The 18,938-nt window shown below is 48.8% G+C and overlaps 1 protein-coding gene across 1 annotated transcript in view; it reads left to right on the forward strand.

Moving 5' to 3' along the window:
• LOC144093740 (uncharacterized) overlaps positions 1 to 18,382 on the forward strand; it is an 80,712-nt gene extending 62,330 nt beyond the window's left edge. The window contains exons 5-8 of the mRNA XM_077627419.1: positions 789 to 895; positions 4,481 to 4,755; positions 15,718 to 15,872; positions 17,826 to 18,382. Coding sequence (XP_077483545.1) covers positions 789 to 895; positions 4,481 to 4,755; positions 15,718 to 15,872; positions 17,826 to 17,984 — 696 coding nt within the window. The 3' untranslated portion in view covers positions 17,985 to 18,382. The remainder of the gene's footprint in view (positions 1 to 788; positions 896 to 4,480; positions 4,756 to 15,717; positions 15,873 to 17,825) is intronic.
• The last annotated feature ends 556 nt before the right edge of the window (positions 18,383 to 18,938 follow it).

Below are 18,938 nucleotides of genomic sequence, written 5' to 3' on the forward strand. Positions count from 1 at the left end.
GAACACGCGCCCAAAGATTACCATTCGAGTGCCCTAACATAATCCAGTCGCTTCGGCCGAGTTAGAACTCGCGACCTGGCTCTGTACGATTCACTAGGCCACCGCTGCAGGCCTCGTAGGTTGAACAGCCTCCGTTGCTCGAACAGTGTATACTGGTGAGCAGGGAACAGAGGTTTTGCGGGCTACTGAGGACTGCGGAAGGCACGGGCCTCTGTGCTGACTCCGTGCTGGCGTATGTCTTTCATTGCACTGCACAAACTGTCGCAGTTTCTTGCTTTTAGCGTGCCGATTTACCTATTAACCTGCCTATTTAATATCTATTTATAAAATGTATTTATGCACCCCGACCGGTCTCCTGTGAAGCGGTTCCGAAAGATTTAAGAAGTCTGTACTCAGCTTTACTGCGGCCAGCGCCTCTCAAACGACACAGTGTAGTTTTGTATTTCTATTGGCACAGAGCTGTGCGCCGAATACTAAAATACAAATGAGGGGACTAAATGAGTTCAATTTATCGGAGCAACCTTATACGAAGTGTCTTAACTCGTCGCGATATGTTGCACCACAGTGGACCGCCCTCGGTGACAGGTTGCTACTTTCTCGCCGCAGGATTAAGAAATGTTTCTATCGGCAACTAGTTGATGCCGGAAGCAACGCTAATTGCCTTCATATCGTGGATTCTGATATCTGATATCCAAGGCCAAAAACATTGGTCATCATTACAATACTCCGCAGTTACACCGAACAAAGTGGCGCCGAGTTCTCTAAACATGCTGCCTTTCTGATCGCAGGTATCCGTGCGAAGGACGTCCTTCTTCGGCTTTTCCAGCACACATCGGTGTGGAGGCGCCATCCTGAACAAGTACTGGATCGCCACGGCCGGGCATTGCGTGGATGAGTACTGTGACATTTATTACATCTTCTCGCCCAAACGCGTTCTTATAGGACTACAGTTTGTTTTTCCAGCTCAGGCGATTTAGCTCAGTGGACAGGAACCTTGCATACACAAGATATGAACATTGTATCCACACACAACATGTTTCATTCGCATCGTGATGTTTTCCTAGAATGAATGAATGAATAAAGTCTTTACTGCAAGGTAGGGATGGCTCTCGGCAGCTGCTAGGGAACTAGGCAGGATGGGGATGTAGGTGCAGAGGCAACTTCTCGTCGGTCGTTTCCATAGCCTGCTCTTCTGCGCGTCGTAAGTCCGTCGACCTCTCTTACACTACTCGAAGCAGGACGCTCTCACTGCCGTACGCTGCGATGGCATGGGCTGCGGAGATTGTATCTGGTCTGCTAGGGTGGCCATGTCGTCGTGTGGTATGTTCTGAACTTTGTGTCCAAGCGGTAGCCAAGAGGTAGCGCTTTCGACTCGCAGCAGTGTATTCCTAGAAAAAAAAATAAAGAAACCTCATAACCTGGTAGTTGAGCTCCTTTTCTTTCTTTTTATAAAACTACGATGAAAGCTACGAAAGACTGAAAACGCTAAGTGTAACGTAGACACTGCGACAAAAGCGAAGCATTCCTCGGGAAAGCAAATGGCTTAATCAACTAGAAAAAAAAGAAAAAGGCGACAGAAACAAGCGTAGCCCTAACTGCTGGAGGAAATTAATGACTCGAACTACGTACGCGTACAGCTTCAGTGATGGGTATGAATACGTCGTTTGCAGTTATCAAAGGGCCTAACCAGCAGTGAACGCAGTGCATAATTAATCCGCGGCTAGATAATTCAGACCCGATTTTTTTTCTCATAATATTTTCCTCGCCCTTAGGAGACGCGCACTTCTACAAGCGTTCCGGCATCCAGACACGAATAACAGTGTACAGCAAGGCGCATCACCGGGACCTACACCGGGCGGCGAGTGACGTCACCTCGCGCTGCATGTCCTGTTCGCCCCGAGAGACCAACGACCTGTCGTGGCAGCGCGGATTGCAATCCATTACGCATTATCTCGGGTATCCGTTTCGTCCGCGTGTTCTCTCTCCATTTAGCCATGCGGCGAGATGGTTGACACCACCTAGATTTGAATCGCGCTCCCACAGGTTTCCGGCTCCTCCGAGCGCAGATAGCAGCTCCACCGCACGCACGTTACGGCCACTAGCGATGCCCCGACCAAGCGGAGCGAGGAAGGAAGAACCGGTTTTTCTTGCTGTTCCTTTCCGCCTGTTCTCCAGTTTCTCCCGGTTGCCGCGAGATAGCGGCACCGTTCAAGGTGCGGCTTTGGTTGAAAACTGTGCTGTGAGCGGCGTGGGAAAAGAAGAGAGAAAATAAAAAAGCGCGAAAAGAAAGGAAACGAGCCTTCTTGGGTATGCATGCCTGAGCAGCGAGGCCGAAAGGAGAGCACGTAGTGACAAAACGCGAAAACTCGTTTATCAGTGCAGCTGCACGTAGACTGTTTGTAGAGGTCGTCTTCTCCCGAGTGTCCTAAAGCTCCGCAAGGAAGCACGTGAAGGGCATTTATCGCATATCGGCATAAACAGCAAGGCATGATGCTGACCTTCACTACTAGTAATAGATAACAACAATCAATAGACTTTGCTACGGGAATGAGGTCTGCGTGTGTGTGACCCTGCGTGCGCGCTTGGCGATCACTGTTCAACGTTTGTTTTTTTGTTTTTTGGAGGTGGTACGAACAGTAGCGGAACACAGACTGCTTTTTATGCGATGGAGCATTCACAGTGGCACAAGTTGGTGTGCATTTATTGTAAAGTAATGAAAAACGACACAACAAGGACCGACTGAGGAACCACTGAGTAGAAGTTCTGCCTCTCTTAACTCAATTCTTTGCTGAAGGCACTCACTGACGTGCACAAGAGTCACTGTGCTCAGTTATCTGATAGTGCCTGCTATTATCGCCCAACAAAAGAGAACAGCGCCACTAAAATTTATAAAGGTAAACAACCACTTCAAGAATATGCCAAATGTTCTGTATGCAAATATGCTCTAGTCTACTCTGAAAGAGCTGTCCAGAAGCTGCAGCGATACCGTGTACTAGAAAGCTACAGCAGCGTGGACTGACTGCCACCGTCATACGCGCTATGCTGAAAAACAGCGACATAATCCCTGCTTCGTGACTTTAATTCATCATGGCTTTCGCGCCAGCTTGCCCTAAATCGTAAATTGTAACGGATGGGCAAAAAGGTATAACACCGCTGTTTAATTGTACACTCAGGTGACGTGTAGTCATCTTTGACGTCATAACCATTGCGTAGATACTGAAATTGAAATAACCCAAACATCAGTCATTTTTTAAAAATTATTTATCGTGCTAAGGCTAATTTTATTTGCGGGACTGATGTTTCCTAATGGCTGCCGCACCGCCTCACAGACCTTTGGAACTTGGCGAGACAGCTGTCATTCAAAGATCAGCCTTGCGCTTCCCGCTATGTAGAGACAAGCCAAACTGCAGTATGGACTAAAACAGGTGTCTCCAAACTTTTCAGCCAGAGGGCCGGATTGTAAATTTTTCATGGCGACCATGTCCGGAAAATAAATGAACAGATATAAACAAAACAAAACTTATAATGAAGAATGACAGGCCCCAGCTATAAAGAATATATTTGACTTATTTTTAACACTTGTATTCAACTTGTCGTGAAACGATAACTGCGGACCGGATGTCGCCCGCGGGCTGTAGTTTGGAGACCACTGGACTAAAAGAAGCAAGCAAACCAAGGTAATATTCTTGCCGGTACGTGTTAATATAGGAATTAAGGACAGTCCATCCTAGCGCCCGCATTTGCTTCACTGCAATATGTCGGGCTTCGCTGGTCAACCCCTACCTTGCAAAAACACTTATACCGCACAGCGCGCAGGAAGCTTGGTGAGAAAGATACTCGGGCAGTTCGCATCTACAGCACCTGTCTACGCCAACACGACGAGCTGAACGGCATCAGACTAACGTCCCGCACGTGTTGACGGGGCAGCATACTATTTCACTTACGCATAATTACGTCAGCCTTGCTTTGAGAAACGGATGTCATTACACCTTTCATCTCAGATGTGATTATTTATTCTCACTGTTTTCCCTCGTATCAACGATTACGATGCTAGCTTTTCACCATGATCACTGTCTTCTTGTAAATTGGTAACCTCCTAGGAGCATGCCAGACGTAGCCTCCAGCGTTCCTGCGTGAGTCTAGATCTTCGCAAGCAGAGCATTAAAGGATTCCAAAATCCCTGGTCCTACTTGCTTTGCGAGCCCCGCATATAAAACAGAGCCAAGCAATCCCCTTTATTCGCGGTGGCCGTTTCCTACTGAACCCGCAGTGGGCGACACGATTCCTGGCTAAGGCGGTTGCATTCTCATGACGGAAAAATGCAGAGCCCTGCCGCGTACCAAGATTTGTAGCGCACTGCATAGACCAGGGTGGCCTCATTTATTTAAAGACGCTGACCTCCCTCAAAGGCGCTCTTTCTTTTTGGCGTGAAATCCCCACGCGTACGTGTGCGCAATTCATTCTGCTTTTGCCTTTGCAGCCTGCTGCTGAGCCAGATACGGATCCGGGTGGGCGAGTACGACTTCTCGAGCGTGCTCGAGCCGTACCCGTACGCGGAGCGCGGCGCCAAGAAGAAGGTAGTGCACCCCAAGTACAACTTCTTCACCTACGAGAACGACCTGGCGTTGGTCAGGGTGGACGAGCCGTTCGAGTTCATGCCGCACATCGCGCCCATTTGCCTGCCGCCCGACAACGAGTCGGACGACCTGATCGGTCGCAACGCCACCGTCACCGGATGGGGACGCCTCAGCGAAGGTATATATATCATGCGCTTATCCACATTGCGCTGATGACGTAGCTTGATGTTTCTTCGACCTGCACAGGCTCCGAAAAAATACATTACACTGCTCTTTCCTCAGACATGACTGCAAGAAAACAAAAATCAGAGATTACAGCACATAAGGCAAAGACGGTAGTGTTTTACTTGGATACTTCTGCTTCTATTAGTAATAGTAGTGGTTTATTTAAAAATTGTGAAAAGGAAGGAAAAGATTTTTGCTAGCCCCGGCATTTCCTGTTGCTACGGGAAGCACCTGAGCTGAGACAGCGGAATGGATAAAAGGAAGACTGGAGTAATGAAATGAAAGAGGTGAGGGGACAGGCAGAAAGGATAAGGGAGGGGGAGGGAGAGATATCGGGAACTATACACAAGTATTCTATTTACAAAAATGACATGTACAGGTCAGGCGCGCGGGATGTCCATAAACAAAAATTCTGCTTGTTCGCAGGGGTGGGATTCTGTATGACGACGGTACACACAGATCGCGATGATGACAGAAGCCATATGCTATACCAGGCGGCACCTTTTGTTCTAGCATAAAGTGGGGACGACACAGGCGCTCTTCTTCAACTTGTAATATTCCAAAAATACAAAATCAGTTTCACAGTTCCGCTCACCTCCAGATTCTTCTGCAGTCTTTCTTCACTTCAGTTTTTTTTTTTTTGCGAGCAAACAAATTTCAATAAGACTGCTTTATGAGACACAATCCGTTCAACAAACACCCAGAGAGAAAGAGGGAATCACAAAGCTTCTTGTTCTTGTTAAAACGAGCTGCCGAGAAAGTGCGAAATTGTATGGGCACGAAGTATCGCGACAAAACCTTTACAGAAAGCAAGAAAAGTTTGAAAAAATTAAATACGGCGCAATCAGGTACTCCAGTCTCCTAAAATACGTCACGGTATGAGGGGATGCGCGTGCTCTATCCGCTGGCAACAATGCCACTCGACTCGGTTGCGAGGCAGAGCTGCAAAGAGCCCTAATATGCACTAATAGATTATTTCCCAAGAACACGCATCCCGTAAACTTTTGATCGCGAGAGTACTTGTCATATGCACAGCACTCTGTATCAGTTCAGCTAGCTGTTCGTTGTTCGCTGAACTGGCTCCACTCAGGGGCCTTAGGTAGTTCGTCCATGAGTAGGTCCTTCTGGAATGAGTATTCGTATGCGTGAAGCACAGAATGCGAAGTGCTATTAGTGCTCGCAGCCCTGCTTGGACCTCTGTGAAAAATCTAATCAGCGTAGAGCGATAAAGATTGCAAAAACCGCAGCGACAGCGTGAGCTCTAAATAGTGAAAGCCGTCCGGAGGAGCAGAAGCTTGGTAAGAAAGTAGAGGGTACCTTATCTTGAGTGAACACCTGACCACATTTTGAAGGAGGGTACTAATCGGGTTGAGACACAGAAAATGTAGGCGTAAAGACAACGCACAGTGGCTCGGGGCCACTCACGCAAGCTGTGTTGCGTAAGGGCACCCAGACCAAATGCGTCATGGACGGATATAAGCAATGGGCTGGGGGCAACGTAGAACTACGCTGGCTTTCATCTTTCCAGTCAAAAGAAAGTTAAGGAAAACCATTATGTACTATCAGGTTACGTACGGGCACGATGGGGATCGAAACTTGCGTTGGACACTCCAGCTAAGGGTAGCCAAAGTAGGTAAATTTGTAGCCACCTAGAACAGAAGTAATATATTACGAATACAGTTTTCATTGAAGAAACACAAATAGCATTTTGAATCAACGTAAGACACAGAATGAAGTGAACAAAATTTTGGCCCTCTTGCTTGGTCTTCAAGCCGCAGGCACGTTGAAATTAAATTATTAAATGCTCAGCGCGCATAGATAGTGATACTTCGAGAGTAATTCTGTCACATTCTAGCCAACAAGCGTAATCGGGCGTTGAAGCTGCTTTTCCTTGAAGCCGTAGACAGAACTTTATACTCGGGATCGCTATAAGGTAATCCAGCTTCAATTTCTTGCACATCAAATTGTCAAGTTCACGCAGGAGAACACGCACTAAGCATCAGAGTTAGAAACTGGAACGGACAAAATTTTCAACGCGCCTTGCGCCAGGTGCGTAAAAGGGCATTCACCGAAAGTGCCTTTGTACAATCCCCGCTGCACTTGCCGCGGTGGCTCAGTGGTTAGGGCGCTCCGGAGTTCCCGATCCGGAGTTCCTGGGTTCGAACCCGACCGCGGCGGCTGCGTTTTTATGGAGGAAAAACGCTAAGGCGCCCGCGTGCCGTGCGATGTCAGTGCACGTTAAAGATCCCCAGGTGGTCGATATTATTCCGGAGCCTTCCACTACGGCACCTCTTTCTTCCTTTCTTCTCTCAGTCCCTCCTTTATTCCTTCCCATACGGTGCGGCTCAGGTGTCCGCCGACATGTGAGACAGATACTGCCCCATTTTCTTCCCCCCCCCCCAAAAAAAAATTCCTTTTTTCCGTCGGCTGCGATTTTATGATGATGGATTTTTATGGCGCAAGGAGAACTGTGGCCAAAGAGCGCCATGGCGCAAGGTGTTTTTCGATTACTCAAGGTGGGGTCAAAGACCCATTTCCCAAGCATTTCACCCTAAAGAAGCCGAGCACCGGGCAGGGGAAATGTTGTACCCATTGTATCACCGATAGGTACCCGGCGGCACTGGGGATCGAACCCCGCACCTCCCGCATGCGAGGCGGATGCTCAACCACTTGGCCACCGCTGCGTTTTTATGGAGGCAAAACGCTAAGGCGCCCATGTGCTGTGCAATGTCGGTGCACGTTAAAGATCCCCGTGCAGGTGGTCGAAATTATTCCGGAGCCCACCACTACGGCACCTCTTTCTTCTTTTCTTCTTTCCCTCCCTCCTTTATCCCTCCCCTTATGGCGCGTTTCAGGTGTTCAAGGATATATGAGACAGATACTGCGCCATTTCCTTTCCCCCCCAAAAAAAACAATTTTTATTATTATTATTATCCGGGGCAGCCGAACGCTTCTCTTTGGCCAAGAGAGAAGCCGCAAACGCTACGGCGCATCGAGCGGCGAAAAGAGAGAACGTGAACGTTTTGTCCAGCTGGAAGAAAGAGGTTGATGGCAGCGGCTGCACAGGCCGAGAAAGCAGTCACGGAGACCAAGCGTACTGCTCGAAAAACAGAAGCAGGCGAAGGCGGTGACATGTCCAGCAGCCAAGAAACCTGACAGATACCCGCTGAAAGAGTGCGTCTATCACCAGCTATGAGCATCCTTAAAATTTGATGCGCCTTTCAGCACTGCATTTCATGCTTACACCTGTAGCGGCGCTGATGAAGACGAGACTGGGAACGTGACCTGCCTCGCGCAGAAAAGAACAACGCTTTCGGCAACCGGCCTGGCCAGCAAGTCGACAGCCCGCTCCGCCGGCTCACCAGCCGCGGCTACCAGGACTCCAATAATTGTGGTTCGCCTTCCACACACCTACTCTCGAAGAAGAGAGAGATGGACTGCAGATTTTAACGCGACAGCGTTAAGCAGCTCGTGTCGCAGAAAAGCCAGCGTCGTCGACGTCGGCGGCGTTGGCCGTGAGCGAAAAATGGCGCATCTCGGTGGACACTTGAACTGCGCCGTAAGGGAAGGAAGGAATTTTCCTTCCCTTACGGCATGGTACGGATGTCCACCAAGAACTATGAGACAGGCGTCATTTCCTTTCCTTAAAACCAATTTTCATTTCATTTTCCTTCCCTTGCGACCCGGTTCGGGTGTCCACCGAGATATGTGAGACAGGCGTCCTTTCCTTAAATTGTCCAACGAGCCACGCGTCGCGCCGAACGGGCGATGGCGTTCCGTGCATCCCTTGGCAACGTTGAAACACGCTGTCGCGTCTCACTCTTTAAGCCGAAGTTTAAGCGTCCTCCAAATTTTTGCACCATGCATTTTTAAAACTTTATTCGCAGAAAAAAAAAGGGGGGGGGGTGGGGGGAAGGAGGACTTGAGTTTGGTTCTTCAAAACAAATTCCTCAGTGCAGCTCCCCACCCTTCTCCGCCCCCTTTGAATCCACCCCTAATTCGCACCTGTAATATGTAATCCAACAATTCGACCTACGCTCCGCTTTTATTATCAAATACCCTCAAAAAATAAGGCCTCACCAGCTTTTTTAACGAATGTATCATGCGGATTCACTTCTCTCGCATCAAATACAAGATTTGTATAGCTGGTGCCATCAGTGCCACAGCGCATACTTCCTGGTCGCTGTTGCGTCGAGCGCTAGGTTCCCAAATATTTGCTTCGGGGGATACTATGCTTTCGTTCAGAACATACTGGCTTCCTATCTATTTTAGCTTTTCCCCCAATTTTTCACGAGATTGCTTACAATGGCGCCTGTAAATGTACTTACATGGTCTTTTTTTCGTTTTTTTTTGCCACTGTACACGATCCACCGGTATTCAGAGCCGCCTAAAAGCACAATAGGAGGGGACTGGTAAACTACGGAAGGCGATCGTGCAGCTGGGCAGTGGTCACGAAAGCTCCTTCGCAGCGAAGCCTACGATGCACAAACCGCCATGCCGAGAATGGCGTGTACATTTTTCTGCGCTGTCCGCATCTGGAGCCTTTTTCTGTGCGGTAGCCCTCGCCGCGGTCTTCGCTGTAATAGCAATGCTCAACGCAAGCCAGTAGGTTTCGCTCTGATTTGAAGTGGCGAGTGTACAGGAATAAAACACAATACCTGCAAACGAGAAATTAGCTCGCGGCCCATATCCACCGTAGAAACAAAGTTTAACACGTTATACGCCACATTTTTCTCGATAGTTTCCTAAACGTATGGCCTCATTCACGTACAGATGAAGCCATAGTTCATCCCTGTTTATGCATATGCGCATCTGTGAAAGGCGTTGAAAAATTGAAAATTTGTTTTTGAGGAAAGGAAATGGCGCATTATCTGTCACATATCGGCGGACACTTGAACCGCGCTGTAAGGGAAGGGATAAAGGAGGGAGTGAAAGAAAGGAAGAAAGAGGTGCCGAAGTGGAGGGCTGTGGAATAATTTCGAACACCTGGGGATCTTCAAAGTGCACTCAGATCGCACAGCACACGGGCGCCTTAGCGTTTCGCCTCCATCGAAACGCTGCCGCCGCGGTCGGGTTCGAACCCGGGTACTCCGGATCAGCAGCCGAGCGCCCTAACCACTGAATCCACCGCGGCTGGTAAAGGCGTTCTCGCTGAATGTGTTCTGGGGCTAGAAAACACTCCTGTTTGTGCGAAGTGTTCTTTTAATTAACAACCGCAACTTACGCAAAAGGCGCAGTGCTGTTGGTGTGCTCAAGCAGCCGCTAAAGAATGGTGCTTGCTCATTCAAAGCAGTGAGGTTGGCAGATCACTGAGAAACTTAACAGCTATCAATATAGGAATACCATAATCACCCTATTCTAGCACACGTTTCTTCATGCTTGTCAAAACGAAAAGACCAAAGTTAGCGCATAAGCATGAAGCGACGTTAATTTCTGCTTTCAAGTAAACTCTGGTCGCTCCCAGACAGTTTTTATTCGCTTCCTACGTACCATAGTATGCCATCCACCGTGCCGTCGCAACTGCGAGGCTTAGAAGAAGCTGTACAGCCATTTTCACTATTGAATAGCAACAAGGATGTCCAGTACGCTGGCTGTGACGGACAAATAAGGCAGCCAGGGAAAATTTGGCAGTGGCTTAACTTGGCTAACCCTGGAATAATAATAATAATAATTGGTTTTGGGGGAAAGGAAATGGCGCAGTATCTGTCTCATATATCGTTGGACACCTGAACCCCGCCGTAAGAGAAGGGATAAAGGTGGGAGTGAAAGAAGAAAGGAAGAATTAGGTCCCGTAGTGGAGGGCTCCGGAATAATTTCGACCACCTGGGGATCTTTAACGTGCACTGACATCGCACAGCACACGGGCGCCTTAGCGTTTTTCCTCCATAAAAACGCCGCCGCCGAGGTCGGGTTCGAAACCGGGAACTCCAGATCAGTAGCCAAGTGCCCTAACCACTGAGACACCGTGGCGGGGGCCCTGGAATTCAGCGAAAAGCTTCTGCGCACATGGTTACGCGTAGTGGAGTTTAATGTTGCACAGTTGTTTACGTTTTAGACTCCGATGATTTTGAGGGAAGGAAGGGCGCATAATTGGCTCCCTCGGTCAGTGGGCACCTTAATCGCGCTTTGAGGTACGTGGCGGTGGTGAGAGAGAGAGATGTGAGCTGCGTGGATTAGCGCTGACAACATTGTGTCAGACACGCGGCGCTGCAGCCGCAGCGTTCAGTGGGTGACCAACCTCTCGCGATCTACCATTAAGTGCAACCTGCCAGGGTGCCAGGGCGGATGCGCTGCCATCCAGCGTGCGGAAAGCAATCAAAGCTGTTTTTGTAGGAAAAACGCTAACGCGCCCGTGTGCTGTGCGATGTCAGTGCGCGTTAAAGATTGCCAGGTGGTCGACATTATTCCGGAGCCCTCCACTACGCCACCTCTTCCTTCCTTTCTTCTTTCACTCTCTCCTTTATCCCTTCCCTTACGGCGCGGTTCAGGTGTCCAACGATATATGAGACAGATACTGCGCCATTTCCTTTCCTCAAAAACCAATTATTATTATTATTATTGTTGTTGTAGCGAAAGCTACACTAGGCTAGTTAGCGGCGCATTTCGGGCAAGCGTCCCTTGTCACTGCTGCGCATGCGCCACTAGTTGCACCGAGCCACAGGCGTTCCGCCGCTGCGCCGCACCGCGCCTTTCTTCAAAATCAAATTTTTATTTCCTCTTTCTTGCCCCGCCGCGGTGGCTCAGTGGTTAGGGCGCTCGACTACTGATCCGGAGTTCCCGGGTTCGAACCCGACCGCGGCGGCTGCGTTTTTATGGAGGAAAAACGCCAAGGCGCCCGTGTGCTGTGCGATGTCAGTGCACGTTAAAGATCCCCAGATGGTCGAAATTATTCCGGAGCCCTCCACTACGGCACCTCTCTCTTCCTTTCTTCTTTCACTCCCTCCTTTACCCTTCCCTTACGCCGCGGTTCAGGTGTCCAACGGCATATGAGACAGATACTGCGCCATTTACTTTCCCCCAAAAAACCAATTATTATTATTAATTATTATTATTTCCTCTTTCTTCATTTCTTCTTTCCCTCCCTCCTTTACCCCTTAACCTTCAGCCCGGTTCGGGGGCCAGCGAGATATGCCACACAGTTATTGCGTCATTTCCTTACCTCGAAAACCAAACAAAACAAGTGAGCAAACGGCGTTCATTGGATTTATTGGCGTTAACGTTGTAGAGGCCGTTCATTTTCACGAAAGGAAAGGCGCACAAATGGCTCCCTGTGTCAATGGACACCTCAATCTAGTTTTCATGTACGTGGCGCTGGTGTCCAACTTAATAATAATAATAATAATTATAATAATTGGTTTTTTGGGAAAGGAAATGGTGCAGTATCTGTCTCATATATCGTTGGACACCTGAGCCGCGCCGTAAGGGAAGGGATTAGGGAGGGAGTGAAAGAAGAAAGGAAGAATGAGGTGCCGTAGTGGAGGGCTCCGGAATAATTTCGACCACCTGGGGATCTTTAACGTGCACTGACATCGCACAGCACACGGGCGCCTTAGCGTGTTTCCTCCATAAAAACGCGGTCGCCGCGGTCGGGTTCGAACCCGGGAACTCCGGATAAGTAGTCGAGCGCCCTAACCACTGAGCCACCGCGGCGGGTTCCAACTTAATAATAATTGGTTTTGGGGGGAAAGGAAATGGTGCAGTATCTGTCAAATCTCGGCAGACACCTTAACCGCGCCGTAAGGACAGGGATAAAGAAGAGGGTGAAAGAAGAAAGGAAGAAAGAGGTGTCGTAGCGGAGGGCTCCGGGATAATTTCGACCACCTGAGATCTTTGACGTGCACTGACATCGCACAGCACACGGGCGCCTTTGCGTTTCGCCTCCATCAAAACGCTGCCGCCGCGGTCGGGTTCGAACCCTGTGTCCTACTGCAAAAACCTGCTTTGATTGCGTTCCACATACTGGATACGCAGCGCGCCCACCCTGCCATCTCTCTCACTATCGCCACGTACGGCAAAGCGTGATTGAGGCGTCCACTGGCCCAGTGAGCCAGGCATGCGCCTTTCCTTTCTTTAAAATAATCGGTGTCTAGAACGTTGTCAACGCCAACACCAATAACACAATGAACGCCGACATCTTTGGCTTTGTATCCTGGATTAGCTGAGCTAATCCACATTCATTTTTGCTGTTGGACACCACACCGCGTACTACACGAAAGTGAGATTAGAGTGCCCACTGACCCAGGGAGCCAGTTGTGCGCCTTTCTATTCATGAGAATGAACGGCCTCTACAACGTTGTCAACGCCAATGAACGCCGGCGGCTCACTTGTTTTGTTTCTGAGAAAATCGAATGGCGCAGTAATTGCCACATCTTGGTATACACACGAAGTGCGCCGTAAGGGCAGGGATAAAGGAGGGAGGGAAAGGAGAAAGGAAGAAAGAGAAAATTATAATTAAAAATTGGTTTTTCAGGAAAGGAAATGGCGCAGTACCTGTCTCACATATCGGTGGACACCTGAACCGCGCCTTAAGGGATCCTTGGTTGGGCTAAAAGTCGTTCAAGGTCGTTGTGCTGCCTATCCGAAGACTGTTTTACCTAGCGCAGTGAAGCTTTTGAAGCGAAAAGCTTCACTACGCTATTCAACACCGCGCTTCGCGCGAGCCGGCGTATGTCGGAGCACAAGTGACGTCACGCACGGCGCAGGTGGCCGCCGCCGACTCCGTTCTCTCTCTCTCTCTAGTCACTAGTGCGCATGCGCCACTAGCAGTACCGAGCCTCAGATGTTCCGCCGCTACGCTGCGCAGCGCAGCGCAGCGCAGTGCAGCACTTTTCCTCAAAATCAAACTTTCAATTGTCAGTTTTCTCGTTCTTCTTTCCATCCTTCCTTTATCCCTTCCTTTACGGCGTGTTTTGGGTGTCCACCGAGATATGTGAGACGGTTACTGTGCCATTTCCTTTCCTCAACAACCAAACAAAACAAGTGAGCCGACGGTGTTCATAGAGCTCATTGGCGTTGACAACTTTGCAAAGGCCGTTCATTTTCACGAAAGGAAAGGCGCACAATCGGCTCCGTGGGCCAGTGGAAACCTCAATCTCGCTTTCATGTATGTGGCGTTGGTGTCCTACTGCAAATTCTGATTTTATTGCGTTCCGCACACTGGATAGGCAGCGCGCCCTCCCTGCCACCTGGGAGGTGGCATGCAGTTAATGGTTGATTGCGAGAGATTGATCACCAAATGAACGCTGCGGCCTAGCTATTGCTGCAGTGCCGAATGTCAGCCACAACACTGTCAGCTCTAATGCATACAGTTCACATCTCTCTCTTTCTCAGCACCGGCACATGCATCAAAGCACGAATGAGCCGTCCGCATATCCAGGAGCCAGTTATGCGCCCTTCCTTTCCTCAAAGCCATCGCCGTCGAGAACATGCACATGAGAACATGCACGAGAACATGCTGAGATAATGCACATTAATTTTTTCGCTTCAATATTATTTGCAGCGATCGCTGTATGGTACAGAAAGAGATGGATGCTGAATTCGAGTGAGGCAATGATATCACTCAGGTGCAGCAAACCATAGAGCTGTTAGCATATTTAATGCGTCTTAAAAGGTTGCGGGCGACATTCACGTACCCAGAACAACGCTTTCATAACGCTTTCATAATTCTCTTATGTATGGCTAGCACCTCACACGATGCAAGGACGAGAAGGAAAGGAAGCACCGACGCAGTGTTTCCATCCCTTCTCGTCCGCGTCTCGTGCAAGGTACCAGCTGCGCGGACGTATCACCAGCCGACATAAGTATCTGCAGGGCATCACTTGTCGGGCTGCTGATGCTGGAGAATTAAACAGATGCTTACAGCAAGAATCTTGAGTTTTTTTGCGCATATCGCGCAGTTATGCGCAGTGGCTAAAGTAGCGGTTAGTTATATTTCAGTTCAAAAGAAATTGCTTGTCGCCTGGGCTATAATATGTATACAGTGGTTCCGAAAATTCATCAAGTGAGCGTGGGCCCAAGACGGTGGCTGCATGAAATAAAGGCGCGACAGGCACGGTAACTCTCTCTCTGTCTGTGGTTGAACACCTGAATCGCACAGAGTGAAACTGAAATTGGATTTTGGGGAAAGGAAATGGCACAGTATCTGTCTCACATCTCGGCGGACTCCTGAACGGCGCCGTAGGGGAAGGGATAAAGGAGGGACTGAGAGAAGTAAGGAAGAAAGAGGTGCTGTAGTGGAGGGCTCTGGAATAATTTCGGAGCCCTCCAGTTGATACCACCATCTACCTTGTTCGGTTTTCTCCATAAATAGCATGAAGCAAGACTTCCCAGCATACAAACATCGGCCCAGCATGGTCAAGTCTTTGCATATACAACAAATGTGTAAGCCGAGAGTATGAACATTCCTAAGAACCAGTTGAAAGCCTATATGCGTATGTGTAATATTCAATACGTCAGTTTCAAAGCATATATGACACATCCAATGTGCCAATAGTCGTATTCCATGCATGTGCCCTGATGCAGATGGCTTTTAGCACAGCCCCGCAATAAATGCTACCATTCGAGCGCGCTAGAGAATAAATTTTAATGCTTGTATGGAGCGAAAGGCAAGAAATGGTAACAGTCATGCGGGCGCTCTACAAAGGGCTTAATGACTGTCTACAACGCGCCCAACTATACCTGAAAGATAAATCTTTAAACATACAGTCGTAGGCACTACTGACAGGCGATATTTATTTTCGCGTTCGTGAAGTTGTCTAGGAAGCTGTGCAGTTTTGTTGCCATTGTTCTCTCGCGTTGATCAGTGACCTCTCTGTTTACCTTCAAAAACCGTGACTTGCACCAGAGTATCGAGTGAGACCAACTCAAGATCACACCCAGTAACACCACCTCTTGTGTTCAATCTTGAATTGTGCAGGAGGAGTGCTTCCTTCCGTGCTGCAAGAGGTCAAGGTGCCCATCGTGAGCAACGAGAAGTGCAAAAACATGTTCCTCGCGGCGGGAAGGCATGAGTACATACCCAACATATTCATGTGCGCCGGCTTCGAAGAAGGAGGGAGGGACTCCTGCCAGGTGAGCCTTCGCAGTGTTGAGGTTTTCAAAGGCATGACTCCTTTCTTATGACGTCAGTGTTACGCTGTTCAATCTTATCTTCGATGCAAGGTGTACTATCTAGCCCAGCCGTGTTCTCCTTGTCTTGACACGTTAATAATGAATAACTATCAGCCTTTAAAACACGAAATTGTTCTTGCAGCTTGAATGAAACCTGAAAGCTGGCCAAGTACTCCGATATGGCCCAGCATTAGCATCGCCGATCAGGAGGGATTTTCTAGCGCGTCATTTGCGCTGTTGGTGACATTTCCCAGGCCACGAGAGACTGGAGGGAAATGAGAGGGCACATGCTATAGCTCGAGTCATCATCAACCGAGCGGGGCCACAAACCGTGCCCGCTTTTACCCCTCTACCTTCTAGGTATAACGAACGCCTCGAGTTTCAGCGCGTTCAAAGGAGACACTTCCCTGCACCTCATAGGAAATTAGACACCCCAGATGCCGTCTCTTGGCGGCAGATACAGACGAACACATTTCCAAACCTCCATAGACTACATCTCATACACCCAGCATTATACTCCGACACCTGTCCCTGGTGCCAGGCCCGCCCTACACTCTTCCACACTTCGTGGGGATGTGGGGCCAAACCAAAGACTCTACAGACGGAAAACACGTCTTTTGAGCGGTGGGAGACGCTGCTGACCAGCGATAACCTGGAGGACCAACGGGCCCTCACACAACAGGTCCGCAGGGCAGCTCAAGCCAGTGGAGCCCTGGAATGAGGGCCCCACCCATAAGATCGCCCAACTCTCCTTCACTTTAATAGTTTTTCCTCCTCCTTCTCCTAGAGAAAGGTTAGAAGATCAGTCTTTGGAATTGAACCCTCCTGTGGACAAGACGCCAAGTGCACACACTACAGGCTCCGTGCAGAGGAAGTATCCTCAAATCTAACGTCCACAAAACAACCAATCTGGCTGTTTTTAATGATGATACTCAGCTTCGCGCTTGAATATTTTACTCTCTTTCAGGCGTGGCTTCTCTTGTCTCCAACTCGCCCAACTTTCTGCATTTCTTATCTTGAGTATTTTCCGGACGTACTAGGGTTCATTATAGTACCGTTCGTGGCGGGAAAATGAACATGGCTTTCGTCCCAATTAAATTTATTTTTAATAGATTGTGCATATGACTGATATCAGTATCATCAGCCTAACTGCGTTCAAAGCAGGTTAATACCCGTCTTAATGACATAAATTAACCCCGTTCCGCTACAGTTGGGACCTGCAGAACTCCTAAAATGATCGGCTCACCTTACTCTGGAGTCCCCAGCTGCAGGCGGGATAATATGTCAATGACAGATGAGCAGCTGTCGATAGCAGTACGGTCACAAGAGAATTACAGCGCAGTCTGTGAATCAGGCACGTAGAAAGGTTTTCCTTTTCGGGAAGGGCGCAAGGTAATTTCTTGTGTAGGGTTCTTATTGCATTGTGGACACACAACGTGCTGGGAGCGGGATTTATTTTTCGGGCTCATGTGGGCCGATTCTTGCGACCCTTCGGTCTTGAACGCTGGTTTTCACCTTGAAAACTCATTAGGACCACTCCTAACTAAATCAAATCGAGTATTATAATTTTCGCAAGAAGCGTATCTTTGGTTTTCCAAATGCATACAAAAGAAACAAAATAAATTTTATTTGCGAAGAAAATTTGTGGAAAATTTTTTTCTTTTCCGGGGTCAAATAGGCAGGTTTAGTATTAGGACCCGCGAAAATTATTTGCGGTGACGTTCTGCTGGTCATAAATGCATAGCATGACATGAAAGAAAAACTGTGCAGGGCGTGCAAAAATATTATGACAGAGTGCACAGCAAAGCACAGTGAATTTGGTAGCTTGATGGCACTATAGGGAAACAAAAGGTCAAAGGCGCCGGTAGGCACGACGCACAAGCACGTTCCAATGCTTTCTCACTATGTTCCCAGGGTGATTCCGGCGGCCCGCTGCAGATACAGGCCAAAGACGGCCGCTGGTTTCTGGCAGGCATCATATCGTGGGGCATCGGCTGTGCCGAGCCCAACCTGCCTGGAGTCTGCACCCGGATATCGAGGTTCAAGGAGTGGATCATCAAAAGCACCACCTGACGGTGACCCGCCTACCCGTCGTGGTGCTGCGGCCCCCTCCACAGACCCCGTGTGCATTCTATCGTCCTTCCATATCGGGCGACCACTGAGTGCTGCGCCGTGTGGGACCGAGTCCAACAGACCCGGTCTGCGGCAATGAGTGAACAACATGTGGACGCTGTGAAGAGACAAAATGCGCATCTCGTACTTGTTTTGCGTCACCCAAGAGCGATGCGGGCTCGACATGTCCACGCGTACGCAAGTCAGAACACGATGCATCTTTTTTTTTTCTAGAACTCGTTATTTTACGCGGACTGCTGGCAGTGACTTTAATGAATGCCTCCCCTTTTTTATCCTTGTGAAGTGAGTGACAACGTGTGCGACGCTGCGCAGTACACTGCTTCAGTTCTTTCATTTGCTTCCTGCCTTCTGCCTCTTTCGAGTGTTGTGACGTCTAACTCTATTTCTGAATGTTGCCGCACAACACCATGACGTCGGATACGCACAAACAAGTAAGTAATCCACATGCAAAGTGTCATGCTAAATCAAGTAAACGACAACTTAATGAACCTAATATAATAAAGGAAATTTTCCGCACTGCTTGTACAGAACACTATCTCCAACCTATTCTTACGCCCCTCTCACGCAGGCAATGTTCATTAGCAGTGTTCCTTTGGCCGTTGAGTCGATAGACTATCGGTTTGAAAGCCTTCGAAATGTCCGTGTGACAGGGATATTAAAGACAACCGACTAGATGTGGGCCCAAAATCTCGGGGATTGAAGAGCTTACGGCAATAGAGGGAAGATTTCTAGTAGCCTCCTCGCCAGTGCCCTGGGAAGCCTAACATGCAATCAGTTCTTAACTGTGCGAAAGAAGAAGACGCATCATGCTCGTGTTAAAGGGGATCATACAAAATTTAAGCAACTTTGGAAACGGCGTGTGTGTCATCCGACACCTGGACTTCCATATTACAC

The sequence above is a fragment of the Amblyomma americanum genome, chromosome 6 (genome assembly GCF_052857255.1).
Source record: "Amblyomma americanum isolate KBUSLIRL-KWMA chromosome 6, ASM5285725v1, whole genome shotgun sequence".
Classification (NCBI taxonomy): Eukaryota; Metazoa; Arthropoda; class Arachnida; order Ixodida; family Ixodidae; genus Amblyomma; species Amblyomma americanum.